This window comes from Myxine glutinosa, chromosome 6 (genome assembly GCF_964187855.1).
Source record: "Myxine glutinosa chromosome 6, kmMyxGlut1.1, whole genome shotgun sequence".
In the NCBI taxonomy this organism is placed as follows: domain Eukaryota; kingdom Metazoa; phylum Chordata; class Myxini; order Myxiniformes; family Myxinidae; genus Myxine; species Myxine glutinosa.
Window position 1 is genome coordinate 184,987,273 of NC_136266.1, and position 24,664 is coordinate 185,011,936.

Genomic DNA, 24,664 nt, shown 5'->3' on the forward strand with positions numbered 1-24,664 from the left:
CCCCTCCCCCTCCCCCCTCCCCCCTCCCCTCTCCTCCTCCCCCTCCCTCCTCTTCTCCCCTCCCCCCTCTCCCCCTCTTCTCCCCTCCCCACCCTCTCCTCCCCTCCCCCCCGTTCCCCTCCCCTCCCTTTCCCCCTCCCCTCCCTTCCCCCATCCGGCAATGCCGGGTACTTCCCATGGCCAGCTGTACGTGGGCTGCTCGAGGGTTGGAAAACCAAGCAATCTTTATGTCTTGGCACCAAGTAAGAAAACCAGAAATGTTGTATACCAAGAGGTTTTGAGAAATTGATAATTGACAAAACGTCATATAGGAAATGTACTGTGATATTGCTCTAAAATATACATGTTCTTTTCATCATATATTTGTATTATTCTTATTCAACCCGGGCGAAGCCGGGTACCTCAGCTGGTATATATATATATATGGATTCATAAATATAAAAATCTAAATTTATATATATGTATATATATATGGATACATAAATATAAAAATCTAAATTTATATATATTTATATGGATACATAAATATAAAAATCTAAATTTATATAAATATATATGGATACATAAATATAAAAATCTAAATTTATATAAATATATATGGATACATAAATATAAAAATCGAAATTTAAATATATATAAATATGGATACATAAATATAAAAATCTAAATTTATATAAATATACATGGATACATAACTATAAAAATCTAAATTTATATAAATATATATGGATACATAACTATAAAAATCTAAATTTATATAAATATATATGGATACATAAATATAAAAATCGAAATTTATATATATATAAATATGGATACATAAATATAAAAATCTAAATTTATATATATATATGGATACATAAATATAAAAATCGAAATTTATATAAATATACATGGATACATAACTATAAAAATCTAAATTTATATAAATATATATGGATACATAAATATAAAAATCTAAATTTATATAAATATACATGGATACATAACTATAAAAATCTAAATTTATATAAATATATATGGATACATAACTATAAAAATCTAAATTTATATATATATATGGATACATAACTATAAAAATCGAAATTTATATATATATATGGATACATAAATATAAAAATCTAAATTTATATATATATATGGATACATAAATATAAAAATCTAAATTTATATATATATGGATACATAAATATAAAAATCTAAATTTATATATATATATGGATACATAAATATAAAAATCTAAATTTATATATATATATATGGATACATAAATATAAAAATCTAAATATATATATATATATATATGGATACATAAATATCAAAATCTAAATTTATATATATATATGGATACATAAATATAAAAATCTAAATTTATATATATATATGGATACATAAATATAAAAATCTAAATTTATATATATATATATGGATACATAAATATAAAAATCTAAATTTATATATATATATGGATACATAAATATAAAAATCTAAATATATATATATATATATATATATATATATATATATATATATATATATATATATATATATATATATATATATATACAGTACAGTATACAACCCCTCTGTACTTGCAAAGGTCTTGTTGTGGTAGAGCTTTTCAGTTGAGACGTAAGACATGACGAAATACATCTAAATGAACGATATATTATATAAACATCTGGGCTACTACTTTGCATGTGTCTGAGCAACAGCAGACAGACGTCAGGTTCTGCCATCAGTGATGTGGGGTGTCGGTTGTCTTCCACGCCCCAGTTTCTGAAGAAAAAAATCACTAACCTGTAGTCACGGTGAGTGTAAGCTGGCTGCTCCCTCAAGCATGTACCAGTTTGAAGGTCCAGTAGGCAGTTATCCACGTGTACCGGGTGACTCAGGTCCGCACGCATGTCCTGGATCCCTGCATGGTACACAGCCAGGTAACGGTGCTCAATGAGGCTGAGAGCTACGATATATAAATAATGGTGTGCTTGTGTGTTTGTCTCGGTCTCTGTCTCTGTGTCTCTCTTCTCTTCAACACAACCTTAGCTTTACGTATAGAGTCTTGTGTCATGAGTATCAAGGTATTTGCGGCAATTGATTATCAGGGAGGAGAGCGACAAAGAAATATCACCAAAAACAACTGAATGTGGTATCAACTCAGTTTACCTGTACAGAATTCAATGATTGGTGCTCATTTGAAATGCCGAACACACCAGGAATTATTTTCCATTTCTTTCCTATGAATTGTTTTTTATTGTAAGATTTTCTTTTTCTTTATTTTTTATTGTAAGATGAGTTGAAATTCTTTCTTTTCGGTGTTGATAGAACATTGCTGCTCTCTTAGGGTGCAGGTGTCATTACTTATCCAGGCCTTGTTTTAGGATCTGTCTTCTACCTTGGTCCATAGTGTAGGAGTCGGTACCAGGCACACTCTTTGGTAAATCAAGCACACTCTTTGGTAAGTCAGGCACACTCTTTGGTAAATGAGGCACACTCTTTGGTAAATGAGGCACACCCTTTGGTAAATCAGGCACACTCTTTGGTAAGTCAGGCACACTCTTTGGTAAATGAGGCACACTCTTTGGTAAATGAGGCACACCCTTTGGTAAATCAGGCACACTCTTTGGTAAGTCAGGCACACTCTTTGGTAAGGCAGGCACACTCTCTGGTAAATGAGGCACACTCTCTGGTAAATGAGGCACACTCTCTGGTAAATGAGGCACACTCTTTGGTAAATGAGGAACACTCTTTGGTAAATGAGGCACATTCTTTCATAAAGTAAGTGTGCACCTTCTCCCTCATCATGTCACACTGTTTATTTCCTGAAAGGAAAACTCAGAGAGAGGACACCTCCTTTTGAGGTGATTGTTTTTTGAACAATACCTGATTCTGATGAAACTTAGGAAGGATATAAAGTCCCCAATTGACAATTAAAAATAAGAAATCAATAATAAATGAATTAATCAAGTTAATCGAAGGAAATATTAAATAATTTTGTTTGCAGGTGCAGATTAGGAAGGCTTTATGACTGCTTTGCTTGAAATAATAATAAAAATTGCATCTTTATTTTTTTGGGGAAAAAAAAGAATCAAGTTTGCATTCGTGAAAAAATACCTGTCTGTCTCACCTTTTATGGCCTCACGGCACACCAGGTGTGTGTAGGAGAAGTACAGTTGCGGTTCAAGCTGGAAGTACGCGGCCACGGCTTGCCGCGCTCGCTCGCTACCTTGGTAGTACAGGTGGGCACGATGGGTGGGCAGTGCCCCCTGCTGCGCGAGCTGTATACGTACAAATATCATTCGAACAACTGGACACATGGGAATTGATCTCGACCTGTTAATGTTGTCTAATCTTATCCGTGTCCGGCTTTGAAGGTAGTCGGGACACCCGGTACTAAAGTGTGCAAAGTGGTTGATTGAAGCAGATAAAAAATATAAATCCTGAAGGACAAAAACTATAACTTAAAACTCCATTTACATTAACTAAACATTATTTTAAAACATTGTTGTCAATGTAAACAACTTTTGTTACTTTTCCAGCATTCATTATACGTAATTAACCAGGATGACATTGTTGATGTTCCATGATCATAACTCTTGAGGTGTTAGGGTTAGTTAGTGGGAGGTTAAACCTAGTTGTGGACGCCAGGTTCAAATCTCGCATACTCTACGTGTCCTTCCATCTGTCTCCGAATTTACGATTGAGGAACAACTTATTTAAAGTTTTATTTATTATTTTATTTATATTATTTATTATAAAGAACAAATTTATTACAACAACTTATGCAACTGCATTTTCAACATGAATCAGAAAACAAAGCTGTCATTTAACAGAACCTTGTGTTTGAATTTGTCCCGATCGTCGGTCTCCCCGTCGCGCAGTCTATCCAAAATTGAAAATCATTCCGAACAGGAAACTTACTGTTTTAAGGACGTTATAAAGAACACAAACAACAGGTACGAATAACTAATGGTAAAGTGTTAGATAAGGTGGTGTAAAAGACACTGCATCAACAGCGGTAAACTTCCGGAATACATTTTTTTATTCGAAGTTTAAAATCTTTTACTTTACGAATCATCCGTAACCGTAAGAGTTTGTATAATGTATAGGGTTATCTTTGTGTATGCTGTTACCTTGAGAGTTTGTATAGGGTTATCTTTGTGTACGATATTATCTTGAGAGTTTGTATAGGTTAGCTTTGTGTACGATATTACCTTAAGAGCTTTGTATATGGTTATCTTTGAGTATGGTATTACCGTAAGAGCTTTGTATACGGTTATCTTTGAGTATGGTATTACCGTAAGAGCTTTGTATGTGGTTATCTTTGTATGGTATTTACCTTAAGAGCTTTGGATACGGTTATCTTTGCATACGGTATTTACCTTAAGAGCTTTGGATACGGTTATCTTTGTGTGCGGTATTTACCTTAAGAGCTTTGTATACGGTTATCTTTATGTATGTATTAACCTTAAGAGCTTTGTATATAGTTATTTTTGCATATGGTATTTACCTTAACAGCTTTGTATACGGTTATCTTTGCACACGGTATTTACCTTAAGAACTTTGTATATGGTTATCCTTGTGTATGTTACTTACCTAAAGGGCTTTGTATACGGTTAACTTTGCATCCGGTATTTACCTTAAGACCTTTGTATATGGTTATCCTTGTGTATGGTACTTACCTAAAGGGCTTTGTATACAGTTATCTTTGCATCTGGTATTTACCTTAAGAGCTTTGTATACGGTTATCCTTGTGTATGGTACTTACTGTAAGGGCTTTGTATACGGTTATCCTTGTGTATGGTACTTACTGTAAAGGCTTTGTATACGGTTATCCTTGTGTATGGTACTTACCTTAAGGGCTTTGTATACGGTTATCCTTGTGTATGGCACTTGCCTTAAGGGCTTTGTATGTGGTTATCCTCATGTATGGTACTTACCTTAAGGGCTTTGTATACGGTTATCCTTGTGTATGGTACTTACTTTAAGAGCTTTGTATATGGTTATCTTTCCATCCAGTATTTACCCCAAGAGCTTTGTATACGGCTATCTTTGAATCCAGTATTTACCCCAAGAGCTTTGTATACGGTTATCTTTGTGTGTGGTATTTTCCTTTAAGAGCTTTGTATACGGTTATCTTTGTGTTTGGTATTTACCTTAAGAGCTTTGTATACGGTTATCTTTGTGTTTGGTATTTACCTAAGGGCTTTGTATATGGTTATCTTTGTGTTTGGTATTTACCTTAAGAGCTTTGTATTTGGTTATCTTTGTGTATGGTATTTACCTTAAGAGCTTTGTATATGGTTATCTTTGTGTTTGGTACTTACCTTAAGAGCTTTGTATTTGGTTATCTTTGTGTTTGGTATTTTCCCTTTCGAGCTTTGTATATGGTTATCTTTGTGTATGGTATTTACATTAAGAGCTTTGTATACGGTTATCTTTGTGTTTGGTATTTACCGAAGGGCTTTGTATACGGTTATCTTTGTGTATGGTATTTACCTTAAGAGCTTTGTATACGGTTATCTTTGTGTTTGGTATTTACCGAAGGGCTTTGTATATGGTTATCTTTGTGTATGGTATTTACCTTAAGAGCTTGGTATACGGTTATCTTTGTGTTTGGTATTTACCAAAGGGCTTTGTATATGGTTATCTTTGTGTATGGTACTTACCTTAAGGGCTTTGTATACGGTTATCCTTGTGTATGGTACTTACTTTAAGAGCTTTGTATACGGTTATCTTTGAATCCAGTATTTACCCCAAGAGCTTTGTATACGGTTATCTTTGTGTGTGGTATTTTCCATTAAGAGCTTTGTATACGGTTATCTTTGTGTTTGGTATTTACCTAAGGGCTTTGTATATGGTTATCTTTGTGTTTGGTATTTACCTTAAGAGCTTTGTATTTGGTTATCTTTGTGTATGGTATTTACCTTAAGAGCTTTGTATATGGTTCTCTTTGTGTTTGGTATTTACCTTAAGAGCTTTGTATTTGGTTATCTTTGTGTTTGGTATTTTCCCTTTCGAGCTTTGTATATGGTTATCTTTGTGTATGGTATTTACCTTAAGAGCTTTGTATACGGTTATCTTTGTGTTTGGTATTTACCGAAGGGCTTTGTATACGGTTATCTTTGTGTTTGGTATTTACCGAAGGGCTTTGTATATGGTTATCTTTGTGTATGGTACTTACCTTAAGGGCTTTGTATACGGTTATCGTTGTGTATGGTACTTACTTTAAGAGCTTTGTATACGGTTATCTTTGAATCCAGTATTCACCCCAAGAGCTTTGCATACGGTTATCTTTGTGTGTGGTATTTTCCCTTAAGAGCTTTGTATATGGTTATCTTTGTGTTTGGTATTTACCTTAAGAGCTTTGTATACGGTTACCTTTGTGTTTGGTATTTACCTAAGGGCTTTGTATATGGTTATCTTTGTGTTTGGTATTTACCTTAAGAGCTTTGTATTTGGTTATCTTTGTGTATGGTATTTACCTTAAGAGCTTTGTATTTGGTTATCTTTGGGTTTGGTATTTTCCCTTAAGAGCTTTGTATATGGTTATCTTTGTGTATGGTATTTACCTTAAGAGCTTTGTATACGGTTATCTTTGTGTTTGGTATTTACCGAAGGGCTTTGTATATGGTTATATTTGTGTATGGTATTTACCTTAACAGCTTTGTATTTGGTTATCTTTGTGTTTGGTATTTACCGAAGGGCTTTGTATTTGGTTATCTTTGTGTATGGTACTTACCGTTAGAGCTTTGTATATGGTTATCTTTGTGCATGGTATTTACCTTAAGAGCTTTGTATTTGGTTATCTTTGTGTGTGGTATTTTCCATTAAGAGCTTTGTATACGGTTATCTTTGTGTTTGGTATTTACCTTAAGAGCTTTGTATACGGTTATCTTTGTGTTTGGTATTTACCTAAGGGCTTTGTATATGGTTATCTTTGTGTTTGGTATTTACCTTAAGAGCTTTGTATTTGGTTATCTTTGTGTATGGTATTTACCTTAAGAGCTTTGTATATGGTTCTCTTTGTGTTTGGTATTTACCTTAAGAGCTTTGTATTTGGTTATCTTTGTGTTTGGTATTTTCCCTTTCGAGCTTTGTATATGGTTATCTTTGTGTATGGTATTTACCTTAAGAGCTTTGTATACGGTTATCTTTGTGTTTGGTATTTACCGAAGGGCTTTGTATACGGTTATCTTTGTGTTTGGTATTTACCGAAGGGCTTTGTATATGGTTATTTTTGTGTATGGTATTTACCTTAAGAGCTTGGTATACGGTTATCTTTGTGTTTGGTATTTACCGAAGGGCTTTGTATATGGTTATCTTTGTGTATGGTACTTACCTTAAGGGCTTTGTATACGGTTATCGTTGTGTATGGTACTTACTTTAAGAGCTTTGTATACGGTTATCTTTGCATCCAGTATTTACCCCAAGAGCTTTGTATACGGCTATCTTTGAATCCAGTATTCACCCCAAGAGCTTTGCATACGGTTATCTTTGTGTGTGGTATTTTCCCTTAAGAGCTTTGTATATGGTTATCTTTGTGTTTGGTATTTACCTTAAGAGCTTTGTATACGGTTACCTTTGTGTTTGGTATTTACCTAAGGGCTTTGTATATGGTTATCTTTGTGTTTGGTATTTACCTTAAGAGCTTTGTATTTGGTTATCTTTGTGTATGGTATTTACCTTAAGAGCTTTGTATTTGGTTATCTTTGTGTTTGGTATTTTCCCTTAAGAGCTTTGTATATGGTTATCTTTGTGTATGGTATTTACCTTAAGAGCTTTGTATACGGTTATCTTTGTGTTTGGTATTTACCGAAGGGCTTTGTATATGGTTATATTTGTGTATGGTATTTACCTTAAGAGCTTTGTATTTGGTTATCTTTGTGTTTGGTATTTACCGAAGGGCTTTGTATTTGGTTATCTTTGTGTATGGTACTTACCTTTAGAGCTTTGTATATGGTTATCTTTGTGCATGGTATTTACCTTAAGAGCTTTGTATTTGGTTATCTTTGTGTTTGCTATTTACCTAAGGGCTTTGTATATGGTTATCTTTGTGTTTGGTATTTACCTTAAGAGCTTTGTATATGGCTATCTTTGTGTTTGGTATTTACCTTAAGAGCTTTGTATATGGTTATCTTTGTGTTTGGTATTTACCTTAAGAGCTTTGTATATGGTTATCTTTGTGTTTGGTATTTACCTTAAGAGCTTTGTATATGGTTATCTTTGTGTTTGGTATTCACCTTAAGAGCTTTGTATATGGTTATCTTTGTGTTTGGTATTTACCGAAGGGCTTTGTATACGGTTATCTTTGTGTATGGTATTTACCTTAAGAGCTTTGTATGTGGTTATCTTTGTGTTTGGTATTTACCGAAGGGCTTTGTATACGGTTATCTTTGTGTATGGTATTTACCTTAAGAGCTTTGTATACGGTTATCTTTGTGTTTGATATTTACCGAAGGGCTTTGTATATGGTTATCTTTGTGTATGGTATTTACCTTAAGAGCTTTGTATACGGTTATCTTTGTATATGGTTATCTTTGTGTATGGTATTTACCTTAAGAGCTTTGTATATGGTTATCTTTGTGTATGGTATTTACCTTAAGAGCTTTGTATATGGTTATCTTTGTGTTTGGTATTTACCTTAAGAGCTTTGTATATGGTTATCTTTGTGTTTGGTATTTACCTTAAGAGCTTTGTATATGGTTATCTTTGTGTTTGGTATTTACCTTAAGAGCTTTGTATATGGTTATCTTTGTGTATGGTATTTACCTTAAGAGCTTTGTATGTGGTTATCTTTGTGTTTGATATTTACCGAAGGGCTTTGTATATGGTTATCTTTGTGTATGGTATTTACCGTAAGAGCTTTGTATGCGGTTATCTTTGTATATGGTTATCTTTGTGTTTGGTATTTACCTTAAGAGCTTTGTATATGGTTATCTTTGTGTATGGTATTTACCTTAAGAGCTTTGTATACAGTTATCTTTGTGTTTGGTATTCACCGAAGGGCTTTGTATATGGTTATCTTTGTGTATGGTATTTACCTTAAGAGCTTTGTATGCGGTTATCTTTGTGTTTGGTATTTACCGAAGGGCTTTGTGTATGGTTATCTTTGTGTATGGCATTTACCTTAAGAGCTTTGTATATGGTTATCTTTGTGTTTGGTATTTACCGAAGGGCTTTGTATATGGTTATCTTTGTGTATGGCATTTACCTTAAGAGCTTTGTATATGGTTATCTTTGTGTTTGGTATTTACCGAAGGGCTTTGTATATGGTTATCTTTGTGTATGGCATTTACCTTAAGAGCTTTGTATACGGTTATCTTTGTGTTTGGTATTTACCTGAAGGGCTTTGTATATGGTTATCTTTGTGTATGGTATTTACCTTAAGAGCTTTGTATTTGGTTATCTTTGTGTTTGCTATTTACCGAAGGGCTTTGTATATGGGTATCTTTGTGTATGGTATTTACCTTAAGAGCTTTGTATACGGTTATCTTTGTGTATGGTATTTACCAAAGGGCTTTGTATATGGTTATCTTTGTGTTTGGTATTTACCGAAGGGCTTTGTATATGGTTATCTTTGTGTATGGTATTTACCTTAAGAGTTTTGTATATGGTTATCTATGTGTTTGGTATTTACCAAAGGGCTTTGTATATGGTTATCTTTGTGTATGGTATTTACCTTAAGAGCTTTGTATATGGTTATCTTTGTGTATGGTATTTACCTTAAGAGCTTTGTATATGGTTATCTTTGTGTTTGGTATTTACCGAAGGGCTTTGTATATGGTTATCTTTGTGTATGGTATTTACCTTTAGAGCTTTGTATATGGTTATTTTTGTGTATGGTATTTACCGAAGGGCTTTGTATATGGTTATCTTTGTGTATGGTATTTACCTTAAGAGCTTTGTATATGGTTATCTTTGTGTATGGTATTTACCGAAGGGCTTTGTATATGGTTATCTTTGTGTATGGTATTTACCTTAAGAGCTTTGTATACGGTTATCTTTGTGTATGGTATTTACCGAAGGGCTTTGTATATGGTTATCTTTGTGTATGGCATTTACCTTAAGAGCTTTGTATATGGTTATCTTTGTGTGTGGTATTTACCGAAGGGCTTTGTATACGGTTATCTTTGTGTATGGTATTTACCTTAAGAGCTTTGTATATGGTTATCTTTGTGTGTGGTATTTACCTTAAGAGCTTTGTATACGGTTATCTTTGTGTATGATATTTACCTTAAGAGCTTTGTATATGGTTATCTTTGTGTATGATATTTACCTTAAGAGCTTTGTATACGGTTATCCCAGCAAAGCGTTCATGTGGCGTGTGTGGTGAGAGTTTTCCGATGTAACCATCCCCTCCGACACCAACCATCTGATGAAGAGAAGGCGGTAAGGAAATTCAGGGTTATCTCGGATTAAGGAAGTTATCAAGGAGCAGGTCCACTCGAACAACCGATTCACTTCCACCACACAAGAGGCAACTTGCCTGGTTGGATTCGACGATCCCTACACTTGATCAAAAACAATACAGGAATGTTGCTTACATCCGATTTAAGAAGAAATAAGTACAATTTAAAGGATATTGAACATGCAATGAATTGAGTAGCAATTTGAAAATGGCAGTTCTTTTTTTTTTCACTAAAATGCAACTTTACAGAAATGAGCGCTTGAAGCTCCTGGCACTCGTTCTCATTCAGAACTCCATCCAGCACCACTCGCTGTGTCCCATTGAGGTTTGCTGAATTGAAGACCACTGTCATGGCGTCTGAAGGCAGTTGTCCACCTTGGTAGAGAAAGAGGAACACAAGATTGATCGGACGCCATCTGAGCATCACCAGGCCGCAGAACAATAACAATAATAATAACAACAACAATAACAACAACAACAACAACAACAATAACAATAATAATAATAATAATAATAATAATAATAATCGTACACTTTGGACGTTGATGCGATCGGGATCCAAATAGAAAAGAAGTTTTTCTGTCTCCTGTTTGAGTCTTTACAATAATTATACCAAGATATTAAAATAATGATGATGGAATTGCTGCTAAAATCAATCATGAAGTGGAAATCCCAACTAATTTTGCCCTCAAGGTCCAAACAACTCTATAAGATATTCATTGTTGAACCAAATGTTCTTCCTCAATTTCAATATCACATACCTTGTAGCGGTTACCGCTGGATGCACACAATCGCCTTGCACCGGCCAGAACACGGCCAGACGCGCCTCTCCCGGGCATGCCCGGACTCACTGTTCCCGGGCACGCCCGAACCTCCCGGGCACGCCCGCTATCGCCTTTCCAGGGCTCGCCCAGAGCGTCCGGGCATGCCCGCTATCGCCTTTCCAGGGCTCGCCCAGAGCGTCCTGGCATGCCCGCTATCGCCTTTCCAGGGCTCGCCCAGAGCGTCCGGGCATGCCCGCTATCGCCTTTCCAGGGCTCGCCCAGAGCGTCCGGGCATGCCCGGTATAGCTTTTGCCGGGCAAACTTCCCGACATAAATGTGTATATATATTGCTGCCCGATAAACGGGCTTGTCAGAATACCTGAGCTGTTTTGTTTCAATAAAGCAACTCGGACGAATTCCGTCTTTGGTCGCGTCAATTCTTTCAACTCGCGTTGGAGCGCAGTTCCTTCATTGGTGACCTACCGACATGGATACGGCAGTGACGCTTAAACTGCCTACCTTCTGGGAGGCTCACGCGGCTGTTTGGTTCGCTCAGGCGGACTCTCAGTTCGCCCTGCGAGGCATCACCGCGGACGACACCCGCTTCCACCATGTTGTGGCGGCGCTCGGTTCCACCACCACGGCCCGTGCCTTGAGCCTCCTCGAGCACGCGCCGGCTGCTGACAAATACGACGTGCTGAAGACACTCCTCCTCGACGCTTTCGCCCTCTCACCGGCAGCACGCGCACGGCGCCTGCTCGCTCTGCCCGAGCTCGGCGACACGTGCCCGTCAGAGCGCATGGACTATATGCTCTCGTTGCTCGGTGAGCACTCTCCGGATTTTCTGTTCCGCGAGCTGTTCCTTCGCCAGCTGCCTCACCCGGTACGCCTCGCCCTGGCTGGCACGTTGATCACGGATTCCCGTGCCCTCGCCAGGGAAGCCGATAAGATCTCCTCGGCGGGCCAGCACATCGGCGCGGTTACCTGGAGCCCGCCGCCGTCCGAGGCGACGCCCACGACGCCCGAGCGCCCTGCGCGGTTGGAGGCCGAACTGCCGGTGCAACTGGCGGCCACCACGCCGCACCGCCCGCTTCCGACACGACGGCCGGGGCCTCCACCTGACCGGGCGTGGTGTTATTACCACGCCAGGTTCGGACACAAGGCTCGGACGTGCCGGCCCCCGTGCACTTTCAGCAGGTCGGGAAACGGCCGGGCCGTCGTTCATTCCCAGCCATGAGCGCCGGCCACTCGGGCAACTTGCTGTTTATTCGGGACAAAGTGTCTGGGCGGCGTTTCTTGTGTGACACCGGCGCCCAACTGAGCGTCATACCCGCCTCCGAGCAGGACAGGCGGGACGCCGTTTGCGGCCCCTCTTTGGTCGCTGCTAATGGCTCGGCCATACGCACTTTCGGCCCACGCGTCGTCACCCTCTGCTTCGGCAGCCAGCGTTTTCAATGGACTTTTGTGACCGCCTGCGTCCCCATGGCTTTGCTGGGCGCCGACTTCCTCTGCGCGCACGGGCTGCTGGTCGACGTCAAACGTCGTCGCCTTGTCAACGCCGAGACCTTCAGCTCCCTGGCGTGCACGATGAGCAGCTCCGCGCCGACCGAACTGGCGTGCGCCCTCCCGGCAGCGAAGGAGTTCGCTCGCCTGCTCGCGGAATTCCCGGCCCTCACGCGGCCGATGTTTTCGGCCGTCGCGGTGCGGCACGGGATTGAGCACCATATACCCACTACGGGCCCACCGGTCTACGCCAGGGCCCGCCGCCTCGACCCGGCCAAGCTCGCCGTGGCGAAGGCCGAGTTCGACGCGTTGGAGCACCTCGGCATCGTGCGGCGCTCCGATAGCGCGTGGGCCTCGCCACTGCACATCGTGCCAAAGCCGGGGGGTGGATGGCGCCCGTGTGGCGACTACCGCCGTCTCAACGACGCTACCACCCCCGACAGGTACCCGATCCCGCATATTCAGGACTTTTCCGCCCGTTTGGCGGGATGTGTCATCTTTTCGAAAATTGACCTGATACGGGGCTACCACCAGGTACCTGTCCGGGCGGCCGACGTCCCGAAGACGGCCGTCATCACGCCGTTCGGCCTGTTCGAATTTTTGCGGATGCCGTTTGGCCTCAAGAACGCGGCCCAGGCGTTCCAGCGCTTGATGGACGGCGTGCTGCGCGACCTGCCGTTTCTTTTCGTCTATCTGGACGATATCCTCGTCGCCAGCACGTCCCGCGCCGAGCACCTCCTCCACCTCCGAACACTGTTCGGTCGCCTCAGCGAGCACGGCTTAATTGTCAACCCGGTCAAATGCCACTTCGGCGCGACGACCGTTGACTTTTTGGGCCACCGCATCACCAAGACCGGGGCCGTGCCGCTGCCGACCAAGGTCGAGGCCATCACCACGTTCCCGCGTCCCCGTTCCATCAAGGCCCTCCAAGAGTTCCTCGGCATGGTGAATTTTTATCACCGATTCGTGCCCCGCGCTGCTCAGCTCATGCGGCCCCTTTACGAGGCCCTCCGGGGTAAGCCGGCCAAGCATGACATTGTTTGGTCCACGGCCATGGACGCGGCCTTCGCCAGCGCCAAACGGGCCCTCGCCGACGCAACGCTGCTGGCTCACCCGGTGCTCAACGCGCCCATTGCCCTCACTACGGACGCCTCCAACTACGCGGTGGGCGCCGTCCATGAGCAATGGGTGGACGGGGTTTGGCAGCCACTCGCTTTTTTCAGCCGGCAACTCCGGCCGAACGAGTTAAACTACAGCACGTTCGACCGCGAGCTGCTCGGGCTATTCCTGGCCGTTCGCCATTTCCGACACCTCCTGGAGGGCCGCCCGTTCACGGCTTTCGTCGACCACAAGCCGTTGGTCTACGCAATGGCTAAGGTCACGGAGCCGTGGTCGGCCCGCCAGCAGCGCCACCTCTCCGCCGTGTCGGAGTTCACCACGGACATCCGGCACGTCGCCGGCAAAGACAACGCCGTGGCCGACTGTCTTTCTCGGGCCAGCGCGAACGCGGTCCACCTCGGCGTGGACTTCGCGCTCATGGCGGCCGACCAGACCACCGACGCCTCGGTGCAGGCACTCCGTGCGGCGGACACGGGCCTCCGCCTGGCCGACATTCCCTTCGCGGGCACCGTCCTGCTCTGCGACGTCTCCCAGGGCCAGCCTCACCCCATCGTGCCCGTTTCCTGGCAGCGCCGCATCTACGCCTCCATCCACGGCCTTTCTCACCCGGGCCGGAAAGCTTCTCAGAAGCTGGTGTCGGCGCGTTTCGTCTGGCACGGCCTTCGACGAAACATCCGCGACTGGGCCAACGCCTGCACGGCCTGCCAGCGGGTCAAGGTCCACCGCCACACCCAGGCCCCGCTGGCACCTTTCGCCGTGCCTGAACGGCGTTTCGACCACGTCCACGTGGACCTGGTGGGTCCCCTGCCGTCCTCACGGGGGTTCACCCACCTGCTCACCATGGTGGACAGGACCACCAGGTGGCCGGAGGCCATGCCCTTCGCCTCCACCACCACCGCCGACGTGGCGCAGGCGTTCATCGCCACCTGGGTCGCGCGCTTCGGCGCACCAGCGGACATCTCGTCCGACCGCGGCCCACAGTTCACGTCTGAGCTTTGGGGCGCGGTCGCCCGTTCGTTGGGGGTCACGCTGCACCGCACCACGGCCTACCACCCCCAAGCCAACGGGTTGTGCGAGCGGTTTCACCGCTCCATGAAGGCCGCACTCATGGCCGGCCTTCAGGACGACGGTTGGGCCGACCGGCTGCCGTGGGTCCTTTTGGGCCTTCGCACGGCCCCGAAGGAAGACCTCCAGGCGTCCGCCGCTGAGCTCGTCTACGGCCAGCCGCTCCGCGTCCCGGGCGAATTCGTGCCCGACGCTACCAGTCGCTGGTCCGCCGCTCGCCAGCGCTCGGACCTCCAGGAGGCCGCCCGACGATTTGCCCCCATGCCGACGTCCCGCCACGGTGGCCCCCAGTCCTACGTCCCCCCGGCGCTTCGCACAGCGGAGTACGTCTTTGTGCGTCATGACGCGCACCGGGGACCACTCCGGCCGCCGTACGACGGGCCCTTCCGGGTCCTGCGACGGGGCGACAAGTCTTTCATCGTCGACTTCGGCGGCAGGCCGGACCGGATTTCTGTGGACCGCCTCAAACCGGCGCACATGGACGTCGACCGACCACCACGGTTGGCCCTTCCTCCGCGGCGAGGCCACCCCCCGTCCACAGTTCCCCCCGCTCGACCACCCACCACCACGTCGGACCCATCCCCACGACCCCCCAGGGGTTGCTTCAGCCAGGTCATCCGGACCCCCCTTAAATTGACCCTGCCGGTGCAGGTCGATTCTGGAGGGGCGTGTGTAGCGGTTACCGCTGGATGCACACAATCGCCTTGCACCGGCCAGAACACGGCCAGACGCGCCTCTCCCGGGCATGCCCGGACTCACTGTTCCCGGGCACGCCCGAACCTCCCGGGCACGCCTGGTCTCGTCTTTCCCGGGCATGCCCGCTCTCGCCTTTCCAGGGCTCGCCCAGAGCGTCCGGGCATGCCCGCTAATGCCTTTTCAGGGCTCTCCCAGAGCGTCCGGGCATGCCCGCTATCGCCTTTCCAGGGCTCGCCCAGAGCGTCTGGGCATGCCCGCTATCGCCTTTCCAGGGCTCGCCCAGAGCGCCCGGGCATGCCCGCTCTCGCCTTTCCAGGGCTCGCCCAGAGCGTCTGGGCATGCCCGCTATCGCCTTTCCAGGGCTCGCCCAGAGCGCCCGGGCACGCCTAGCCTCGACTTGCCAGGCCGCAGCCAAACACGCCCGGGCAGGTCCAGACTCGCCTTTCCAAGGCTCGCCCTTGACACCCGGGCATGCCCGGTATAGCTTTTGCCGGGCAAACTTCCCGACATAAATGTGTATATATATTGCTGCCCGATAAACGGGCTTGTCAGAATACCTGAGCTGTTTTGTTTCAATAAAGCAACTCGGACGAATTCCGTCTTTGGTCGCGTCAATTCTTTCGACTCGCGTTGGAGCGCAGTTCCTTCAACCTACACAAAAGGTATATTGATATAAGATATTGGACAAATGGGAAATAAGTGGAGGAAGTGGGGAACAAGATGGAGAATATGGCCGTGGGTTTGGAGGAGGACAATTAAATTGGAAAAACGTTTCGGAAGAAATCGGGATATGGGAAGGTGAGGGAAAGGACATGCACGTATCAAGCATATGGGGTGGACGGGATTGCGGGCGGATAGGTAATAACTACCCATGTTTCATTTGCATGTGTAATATGCAAAAGCCTTATACAAATCCCAAAACCATTTTAAGTCCTAAGATCCAACCCTAGATCCCTCACCCTCTTTGAGATGGCGTTGTGCTGCCGAAGGGGATTGCTCAGGAGGGCTTTCAGACGCAGCTTCTTCTTGCTCTTCCTCCTCAGAAATGAGACTCCAAATCGCATCCAATTGTACTTTTGCTTCTTTTTTTGAGCTGGAAAGATGGTAGGAGGCCTTCAGTAATACTTTTGAAGCTGTCACAGAAGCTGGAATTTTATTAAACATACGAGCAAATTCACCTATATGCGCCATATATGAGATAGTGAAGGAGTACAAGGAGACAGGGACGACTGATACATTTATTAAATATTTAAATGATACCTATATAATGGTGTAGCTAGTCTCATAAATGGCTACCGAATAGCAGACCCTACCCATTATTCATCCCATTACAAACATGCCTTATTGCACACCGCGCCTTTCCTATGCCATCTCCAAGCGCTGCATATCGTCATTGCCGGGCACCGAAGGGGGCTCGACAATGACGCACGCTGAAAGGGAGTACTCAGTTTTCACTCTGGTTGTTTGTTTGTTTTCTTGTTTTCTTTCTTGTTTGTCCAGGCGATATCCCAGCCATCCTTTGAGCTAGGAAACTGAAATTTTGGCACAATAGTAAGACTGGGCTATACGGGGGTCAAAAAGACTTTTGTTGTTATTCTTCTTAGGTGACAGTTTTTCTGTATTCCATTTGACCTATCTCAACATGAAATGACAAAATTTTCGGCCTGGGGTCCAAGAAAAAAGTGTACAGGGCAAAAATTGTAGTGTCAAAAATAGACAATGTGAAATAAAAATAGACAATATAACTTATGTCTTAATAAAAATATGATTACTCAACATCGAAAACGTCAAAAATATGTCTTAACTCAAAACATACAGCAAAAATATGTCTTAACTCAACATCTGAAGGTTTGACACGACTTCTAATTGCATAAATAGATTGCCTGACCCCATAAACATAGGGTTAGACACCACAACCAAGTAAAAAGACCCAGAAATGACAAAGTTATGGCTAAAAATGTGATTTTTCAGGGAAAACGGCGGCCATTTTGGATTTTTGCCCTGCACACTGTTTTCTTGGACCCCAGGCCGAAAAGCTTGTCATTTCATGTTGAGATAGGTCAAATGGAATACAAAAAAACTGTCACCTAAGCAAAACAAAAAATGCCCCATTTATAGCCCACTCTTAACAATAGTGAGCAAGTCCTTTGTCAAAAAAGGCATTTTTTGTTTTTTGATTGATCGATTAATTGATTTGTTACTTAATTATTATCGATTAATTTAATACTTATTTATTTCCTTTCTCTTCTGAGCAGAATTATCTCAGGCACCTTTTGAGTTAGGAAGCTGATATTTGGAAATGACAATGACCAACTGATTTAGCTGTAAATGATATTTTAGATTTATTGATTAATCAATTAATCGATTAATTATTTTTTGATTAATCAATTTATTATTCAATTTGTTTGATTAATGACTTATTTAATTGAGTTTCAAAAAGTTACAGCTTCGGATGAAGCACCAGGGGTTTAGTTATGCTATGCTATGAGCCAATTGATTAAGAAAATATTTTATGATCATCATTTATTGATTTTAATTATGCATTTAATCAATCTATTACTGTACACCTCTCCCTCCCAATGCAGCCTCTATGAGCTGCACGTGGTATTGTCGGGCGCCGGAGGCGCCCCGGCAATGCTGCGTTGGAGGATATTAATTTATTTGGCATGGGGGCGGTGTACTTTGAATGTATCTGTACTTGTACTCCTTTTTTTTACCTTGCTGGAATTACGATGTCTTCACCTTTCAAAATTCCATTGACACTTTTCATGCATTCTACATTGTTTCATTTTCCTGCCACCCAGGCACCATATATACAGCTGCGCTTTACACCACTGTGACTTTCAGAAACAGTTTTAACTTTCAACATGAACATCACCCAGGGAGGGGGGGGGGGGGTGAGGGGGATAGTGACACAGGCCCCTTAGGAAACTCCTGGTGGCCTATGAGTATGCCTGCCAACCTTAGTCGAGAGCATATAAAAACTACAGGTAGTTAGAGAAACATAACACACAGGCAGTTTGTTTGTGCTTTATAGTCTCGACTCTAGATTACAAACTTAATAGTAGATTCAATACCAAAAAAGTAAAGTAACTTCAATGTATATAAGGGGATCCTTTGTAGAGCAGGATTTTAACATTGCAATCTTGTAAAAATCACAATGACCCAGTGATGCCCATACACGTCCCAGCTAAACATTCTAACATCAACAACACCAGCATTGTCCCAACACTTTTACCCCATGTGGCTGATGTTGGAGTGATGTTGGCCCAACATTTGCAAACATATGTTAATTGCTTTCACCGACGTTGGGCCAACATCAGAAATCATCATGTGACCATTCCAAACTTTTGCCAACGTTTGGCTAGCTAAGATGACAAATTCTTATATACATTTCTAGGTCTCCATTGACTAGATTATGATACAAATGCTGCTTGGTTAGACAACTTGAGTTTTACACACCTCTTCATGGGTTGTCCATGGTTCTGATTGGCTGGCTTGATGTCATCTGGGGTCCAATCATCCTGTCACGTCCCCAGCACATGCCAAAAGCACAGTAATACATGTAGTAAGTTGTACCGGGAAGTCTGTACAGGTTTCCATGTCTATTGGTATTTCTAATGGTATTTCTAGGTATTTCTAATAGAAGCATCAAATGGCGTCCTAGTTTGGAAGCCATCAGAAAGGAGAGTTGGTCGGCCGGACCTGACGTTGAGTAATATTGTCTGCAGCGACACTGAGCTCCATACGGACGAACTTAAATCCACCGCAGCTGACAGAGGTGTTTGGGCAAATCTGACAAAGTAACGTTGTTCTTTATCGCTCTGGTTTCTTTTTTGTGATTGTCTGATCAACATTTATTTATTATGTATAAACAAGTAGTATTTCTAATGTAAATAATTGCAGTTTGTCTCATGTCTACACGAAGTCGAAAGTCTACACGAAAAAGCCAACCAACATTCAGGAACTGAAACTGAGAATTCAAGCAGCTTTTGGTGAAATTACTGTCGAAAGGCGACAAAAGGTGGTGTTGGAATACAGAGAAAGGCTGAATAAACTGAATGAAAATGGCGGAAAACACATTGAAGTTCATATCTAAATTTGTAAGTTCTTAAAGTTGATTCAACTTCGGTTAAAAAAAACTTGAAATATGTACCTATGTTGTGTACACTTTTTATCTAATTTGGTTAAGAAACAAAAAAATTAGAGAAATTTTTAAACTGTCAGTGATAAATGGGCCACCCTGTATATATATTGTTGCGGATATGGGATTTGCATCCATCCATATCCGCTTGTAAATATTCCCCTATTTCCTCAATACTTCCCAACTATCCCCAATCCCCCATTCCCTAGTCCCATTTTCTGTAAACAACACTCTGTAGACCCGACCTCCCCCTATTTCCCCCATTAAATGTCGCACCCAGGTTCACCGCATCTCATGTAAGACAACTATAGGACATCTTGCTAGTTATTCTTAGTCTATGTCAGTTAAGGACTCGTTTCCATTAATTCTGACTCTTCGTTGCACCAGAATGTGATTGTATGGCACCGTTAGGACGTTTAGGACCTCCCAATACCTCCCCGCAGCTCTTCCTCACGGTTCAGCAACAACAACAACAACAACAACGGCGGCGGCGCGGGGAGTGCGCGTCCTCACTCCGGCTTGGTTGGTAGGGGGTGTTGGGAGGGCACCAGGCCTTTCCAACGAGCCGCCATCGAACATGTGCTCGACGGGGTTACCAAGTAGGGGCTCGCTGTCAGCTCCTCGTCAAGGGCGGAGCCCGGTAACCCCCGCACCCAATAGAAGCGGCGGACCGGTCCCATCTGGGGCGGAGCCAACCAGCCGAGGGCGTGTGACTCCCCGCTGAGCATGCGCAGGAAGAGGGAGGTGACGTCAGATGCGCGCTGAGCTCGGAGAAGAAAGACGCCACCTCCGAGCGCTGTGAGGCCTCCCTGCATCTTTTGGACCGTGCTTGATCCTGTCCCCGAGCCAAGGTGCACCTTGTGCTATCAACCTACCTGTCCTTCCCTGCCATCAATCCCTGTGTAAGTCAGCCTTGTTCCGTTTGTCTGTGGTCTGTCTGGGTTAGATAAGATTGTATCTAAGTGCCTATCTCTTCTGTGTCTTTTACCTCACTCTACCTTGTAATCTACCCCTTTTCTCCACCACTAATTATATCCTCCTCCGGAGGTCTTGAGAACTGTACCCCTTGCGTCGTTTCATTTATCCCAGTCGTTGTGTCCTTTCCATCATTGATTTAGCGTAGCGCGATTTGGCCAACGTTCGAGTGGAATCGGGTGAGTTGGGGGTAATCGGGTAAACTGTACGAACACGGCGGCCATTCCGCTCGGTCAAGCAACATCTTTAGCCGTGTCCGTAACAATTGGTGTCAGGAGTGGGATTGGACCCGAAGCGCGCTTCACGCGCTCGAAATTATTAACTGTGAAATTTGTTTTGTTTTAAAATAAAAACCCGAATTTTGAAAGTCGCGCTATGGCAGATCAAGACGGCTGGGTTCCGGTAGAGGAGAGTGAGGCAGGGTCGATCCAGGACCAAATTGAGGGACATGAGGAGAGCGAAGCAGTGAGGGCGGCAGGTTCGCAAAATGGCGTCCTCGCGCACGAGGTTACGGGCGCGCAAAATGGCGCCTCGCAGATGGCTACGGCGACCGCGCCCGCGACCGTAGCAGCGCCGCTGGTAGATTTGAACCTTTTTTTAATACAAATGAAGGCCCTTATGGCCCAGAATAGCGAACGGTTAGAACAAAGGATGGGGTCCAATAGCGAGAAATTGAGGGAGGACATGGGGGCCAATAGCCAACGGTTAGAACAAAGGATGGGGGCCCAGATCGGAGGGTTAGGGAGTAGAAGAGAGGGATTAGACAGTAGATTAGGGGAAATACAGGAGGGGTTAACGGGAGTGGAAAATAGAATGGCTGCCCAGGAGAAGCAGATAGAGGGAGTGAAAAATGGGTTAGAGGGGTTAGAAAACAGTATGGAAGGCAAATTGAGGGACATGAGGGACCAAGCGGAAAGGGAAGTTAAAAAAATAGGGCAGCAGATAGAGGGGGTCAGAATGGGGGTAGAAACTCAATTGGATGCTCACAGGGAGGAAATGGAGCAGATGAGGGTGGCATCTGGGCAGGAGATGCAAGTGATGGGAGAGGAGATCAGAAGAGGTGTGAGTGAGGAGGTCGGAGGAGTGCGCGAGGAGGTGAGGCACTGTAAGGAGCGCATGGAGAAGGAGGTGAGAAAGGGGACTGTAAAATTGCAAGGTGGTATAGAGGAGTTGACGCTGGGAGTAGAACAACTGACAGTGGGACAAAAGGAGTTGGGGGACCAGGTAAAGAAGAACACAGCGGTAATAGAGGGTTTAAAATCGACACATAAGGAGATGAAAAAGGACGTAGGGGTAATTAAAAAAGAGTGTCAGACGGTACATAAGGACCTGACGAGGAAAATGAACAAGGTGGTAGAGGTGATGGAGGTTAAAGAGCGGGAGGTGCGGGAGCACATAGAAAAAAATAAGGTGGATTTAGAGGAAGAACTTAAGGGGGCGCACGAGGAGATGAAGGAGGTGAAGCAGAAATTAGAAGAAGTGGAAGAAGGGGTGAGCGAAATTAAGAAGCGACGGAGAGAGGATAAGAAAGAGATAAAGGAGGAAGTAAAAGAATTGGTCCAAAGTCTGTGTTCGGATCGTGATGATGTGCTCATTAACCGGATGAGGGATTCGCAGGTGATGGAGGAGAAGCGAAGACAAAGAGGACCCAGTGTAAGTGGTGACCAATATGGTCGTGCGTATGATGCGCCAGGTGATTTAATAAGCTTGGGGGTCGAGATGGACCCGGATGTTCGTGAGAGGCCAAGAGTGAGGTGTATGGCTGGTCCGGAGGGTATGGAACGAGGGTGCGAGCGAGAGGGTCCGGTGATGGGAGAGGTGCGAGGTGTGAGTGAGCAAGGTTGTGGTGGTATGGAATGGGTAGCGGGTTGCGGAAGTGTGACCCATGCATCGACACCAACAGGGGTAGTTTTTAGAGGGACAGGGGAGGCACGAGAGCCCCTTGGGGGTAATGTACTGTGGGGGCCCGGCCGGTTCGGCCCCGCGCTGAGCCCGCAAGGGGCGACGCACGGGGTCCGGCAGGCGGGCAACGACTCGCATACGAGGTGGTCCCACAAGGTCCCACTCGCGCCATATGACGGCAAGAGTGATCTACGCGCGTACCTGGCGCAGTTTGACTGTGTGTGTAAGGGCAACGGTTGGGGTGAGGACGAAGGTGGAGTACACCTGGTGGCCGCATTGCGTGGCGCGGCGGCGGAGGTGCTGACGGCCTTACCACCGGGTGCTCTCACCCTGCCAGCCCTCCGCGACGCCCTAATTAATCGATTCGGCATTGAACAGCAGAGCGAGCTTGTTAAAGCTCAGCTCGCGCTGCGAAAACGCAAGCCCCAGGAAGCCATCGGGGAACTTGCCCACGACATTCGCCGCGCAGTGGGGATCGCACATGCTAACATGGCAGCGGATTCCCGGGAAAGCCTGGCGCTGGACCATTTTATCCAGGCCCTCCCGGATATTGAGCTCCGGCAACAGCTCGCCATGTGGCGCCCGCAGACTCTGAGCCAGGCGGCTGACGCTGCAGCCCGTTGGGAAGCAGCGAGGCCCCTGGCCCGGGGGAGCGAGCGTCACGCAATGGCGGTCCGCCAGGTGGGACCCCCGATGGAGGGCGGACCCCTTAGGGGGCCTGCCCCTGACGTGAGTCCTGACCTGGCGGGCATGGTCCGGAGGCTGGTGGACCAGCGCCTGGCGGGACCTGGACCATGGCAGGTGGCCCGCGGTGGACCACGAGCGGGTAATCCAATTCGGACCTTCAGGGGGGGAAATTTGGAATTCCGGAGACAAGCACCTTATCAGGTGAGGTGCTATACTTACAACCGTCTGGGTCACCTGGCGCGGCACTGTCGAGCCACGCGCCGGGATGATCCCCGGCGGTTGAGGTCCTTAACTCCGCCCAGGGGGGAGCGGGTTAGCCGACCCCAGACACCCCCCCGCCAGACCCCGGGAAACTAGAAGGCCTTACACCGGCGAGCAGGCGCCCCCGTGGATTGCCTCGGCTTTAGATGCCGAGGCGGGACCCAGTACCTCTGAATAAGGGGGGCTTATTAGTGCCAGAGGACTGGGGGATTGATGAGCGATGGGCCCGGTGGGTAAGGGTGGCATCCCTGCTACCCTTCCCATGAATGGGGCAAATGCGCTATAGATTATGGGGTGTATGGCAGTGGAAACTAGCCCGGGTGGGTTAGGATATTGTGTGTAGGGATCTAGCGAAGATGACATTAGGTAACGTTAAGGTTAGTTAGTGACAAGGATACCTGTAGAGGGGACGCAGGTAGATTAGAGTGGATGATAATGACGAGGGAGCGCAATAGTTTAAAGGGACGACTGGGAAGCGCAAGTTTCAGAGGGGAGTAGTTAGATGAGATGATGCTGTGTGAGAACTGGACAGGTGTGTGGAGCAGTGTATGAGTAGTGAGTGTTGTGGATCAGCGCAAATGCGCTTGGGGGAGAGAAGGGTGCAGGCGGCACCAAGTATGAAAGCACAGGTGTGCAAGTACAGGTGTGTGGAATACATGGAGTATTGGAATGAGTGGTGTGGAGAGAGTTGGAGTAAGTGGTACGGAGTGGTGTGCATGGTGCGAAGGTGTGGATGGGGGAAGAGTGGACCCCTTTTCACGAGTACCCGGGGAGGGTAGTTTAAAGAATAGTTAGAAGGTATAGGTAAATTGTGGTTGGATATTGGCATTTGTGGTGCGGATGCAGAATGGTATTGTGGATGGGTGCATTGGTGTGGTGAAATTGGCTGGTCGTGTGGCCTGTTAGTATGAGTGTGAATGGTTGGGCACTCCGCCACTGTTAGATGTCGGCCAGGTGAGGCCGCAGGTGGGCTCTGGGAGCCGTTAGTGTCAGTGGGTGCCTGAGGATCCCGGGTGTGGATCGGGCAGCCCGTGCCAGAGAGGGCACTGAGGGGGTGAGAGTGCGAGAGGGCCTTCCCCAGTTAGTTAGGTTAGGGTGAGGAGCAGGTGAGCTCGGTAGGCAACAACAGTGGTGGAG

The 24,664-nt window shown here is 45.3% G+C and overlaps 1 protein-coding gene across 1 annotated transcript in view; it reads right to left on the minus strand.

Moving 5' to 3' along the window:
* Positions 1-24,664, minus strand: part of LOC137429031 (prolyl 3-hydroxylase 1) — a 111,728-nt gene that overhangs the window by 16,881 nt on the left and 70,183 nt on the right. The window contains exons 7-12 of the mRNA XM_078780987.1: positions 19,021-19,082; positions 16,518-16,651; positions 10,659-10,786; positions 10,280-10,375; positions 3,128-3,278; positions 1,801-1,918 (exon numbers count right to left, since the gene is read on the minus strand). Coding sequence (XP_078637113.1) covers positions 1,801-1,918; positions 3,128-3,278; positions 10,280-10,375; positions 10,659-10,786; positions 16,518-16,651; positions 19,021-19,082 — 689 coding nt within the window. The remainder of the gene's footprint in view (positions 1-1,800; positions 1,919-3,127; positions 3,279-10,279; positions 10,376-10,658; positions 10,787-16,517; positions 16,652-19,020; positions 19,083-24,664) is intronic.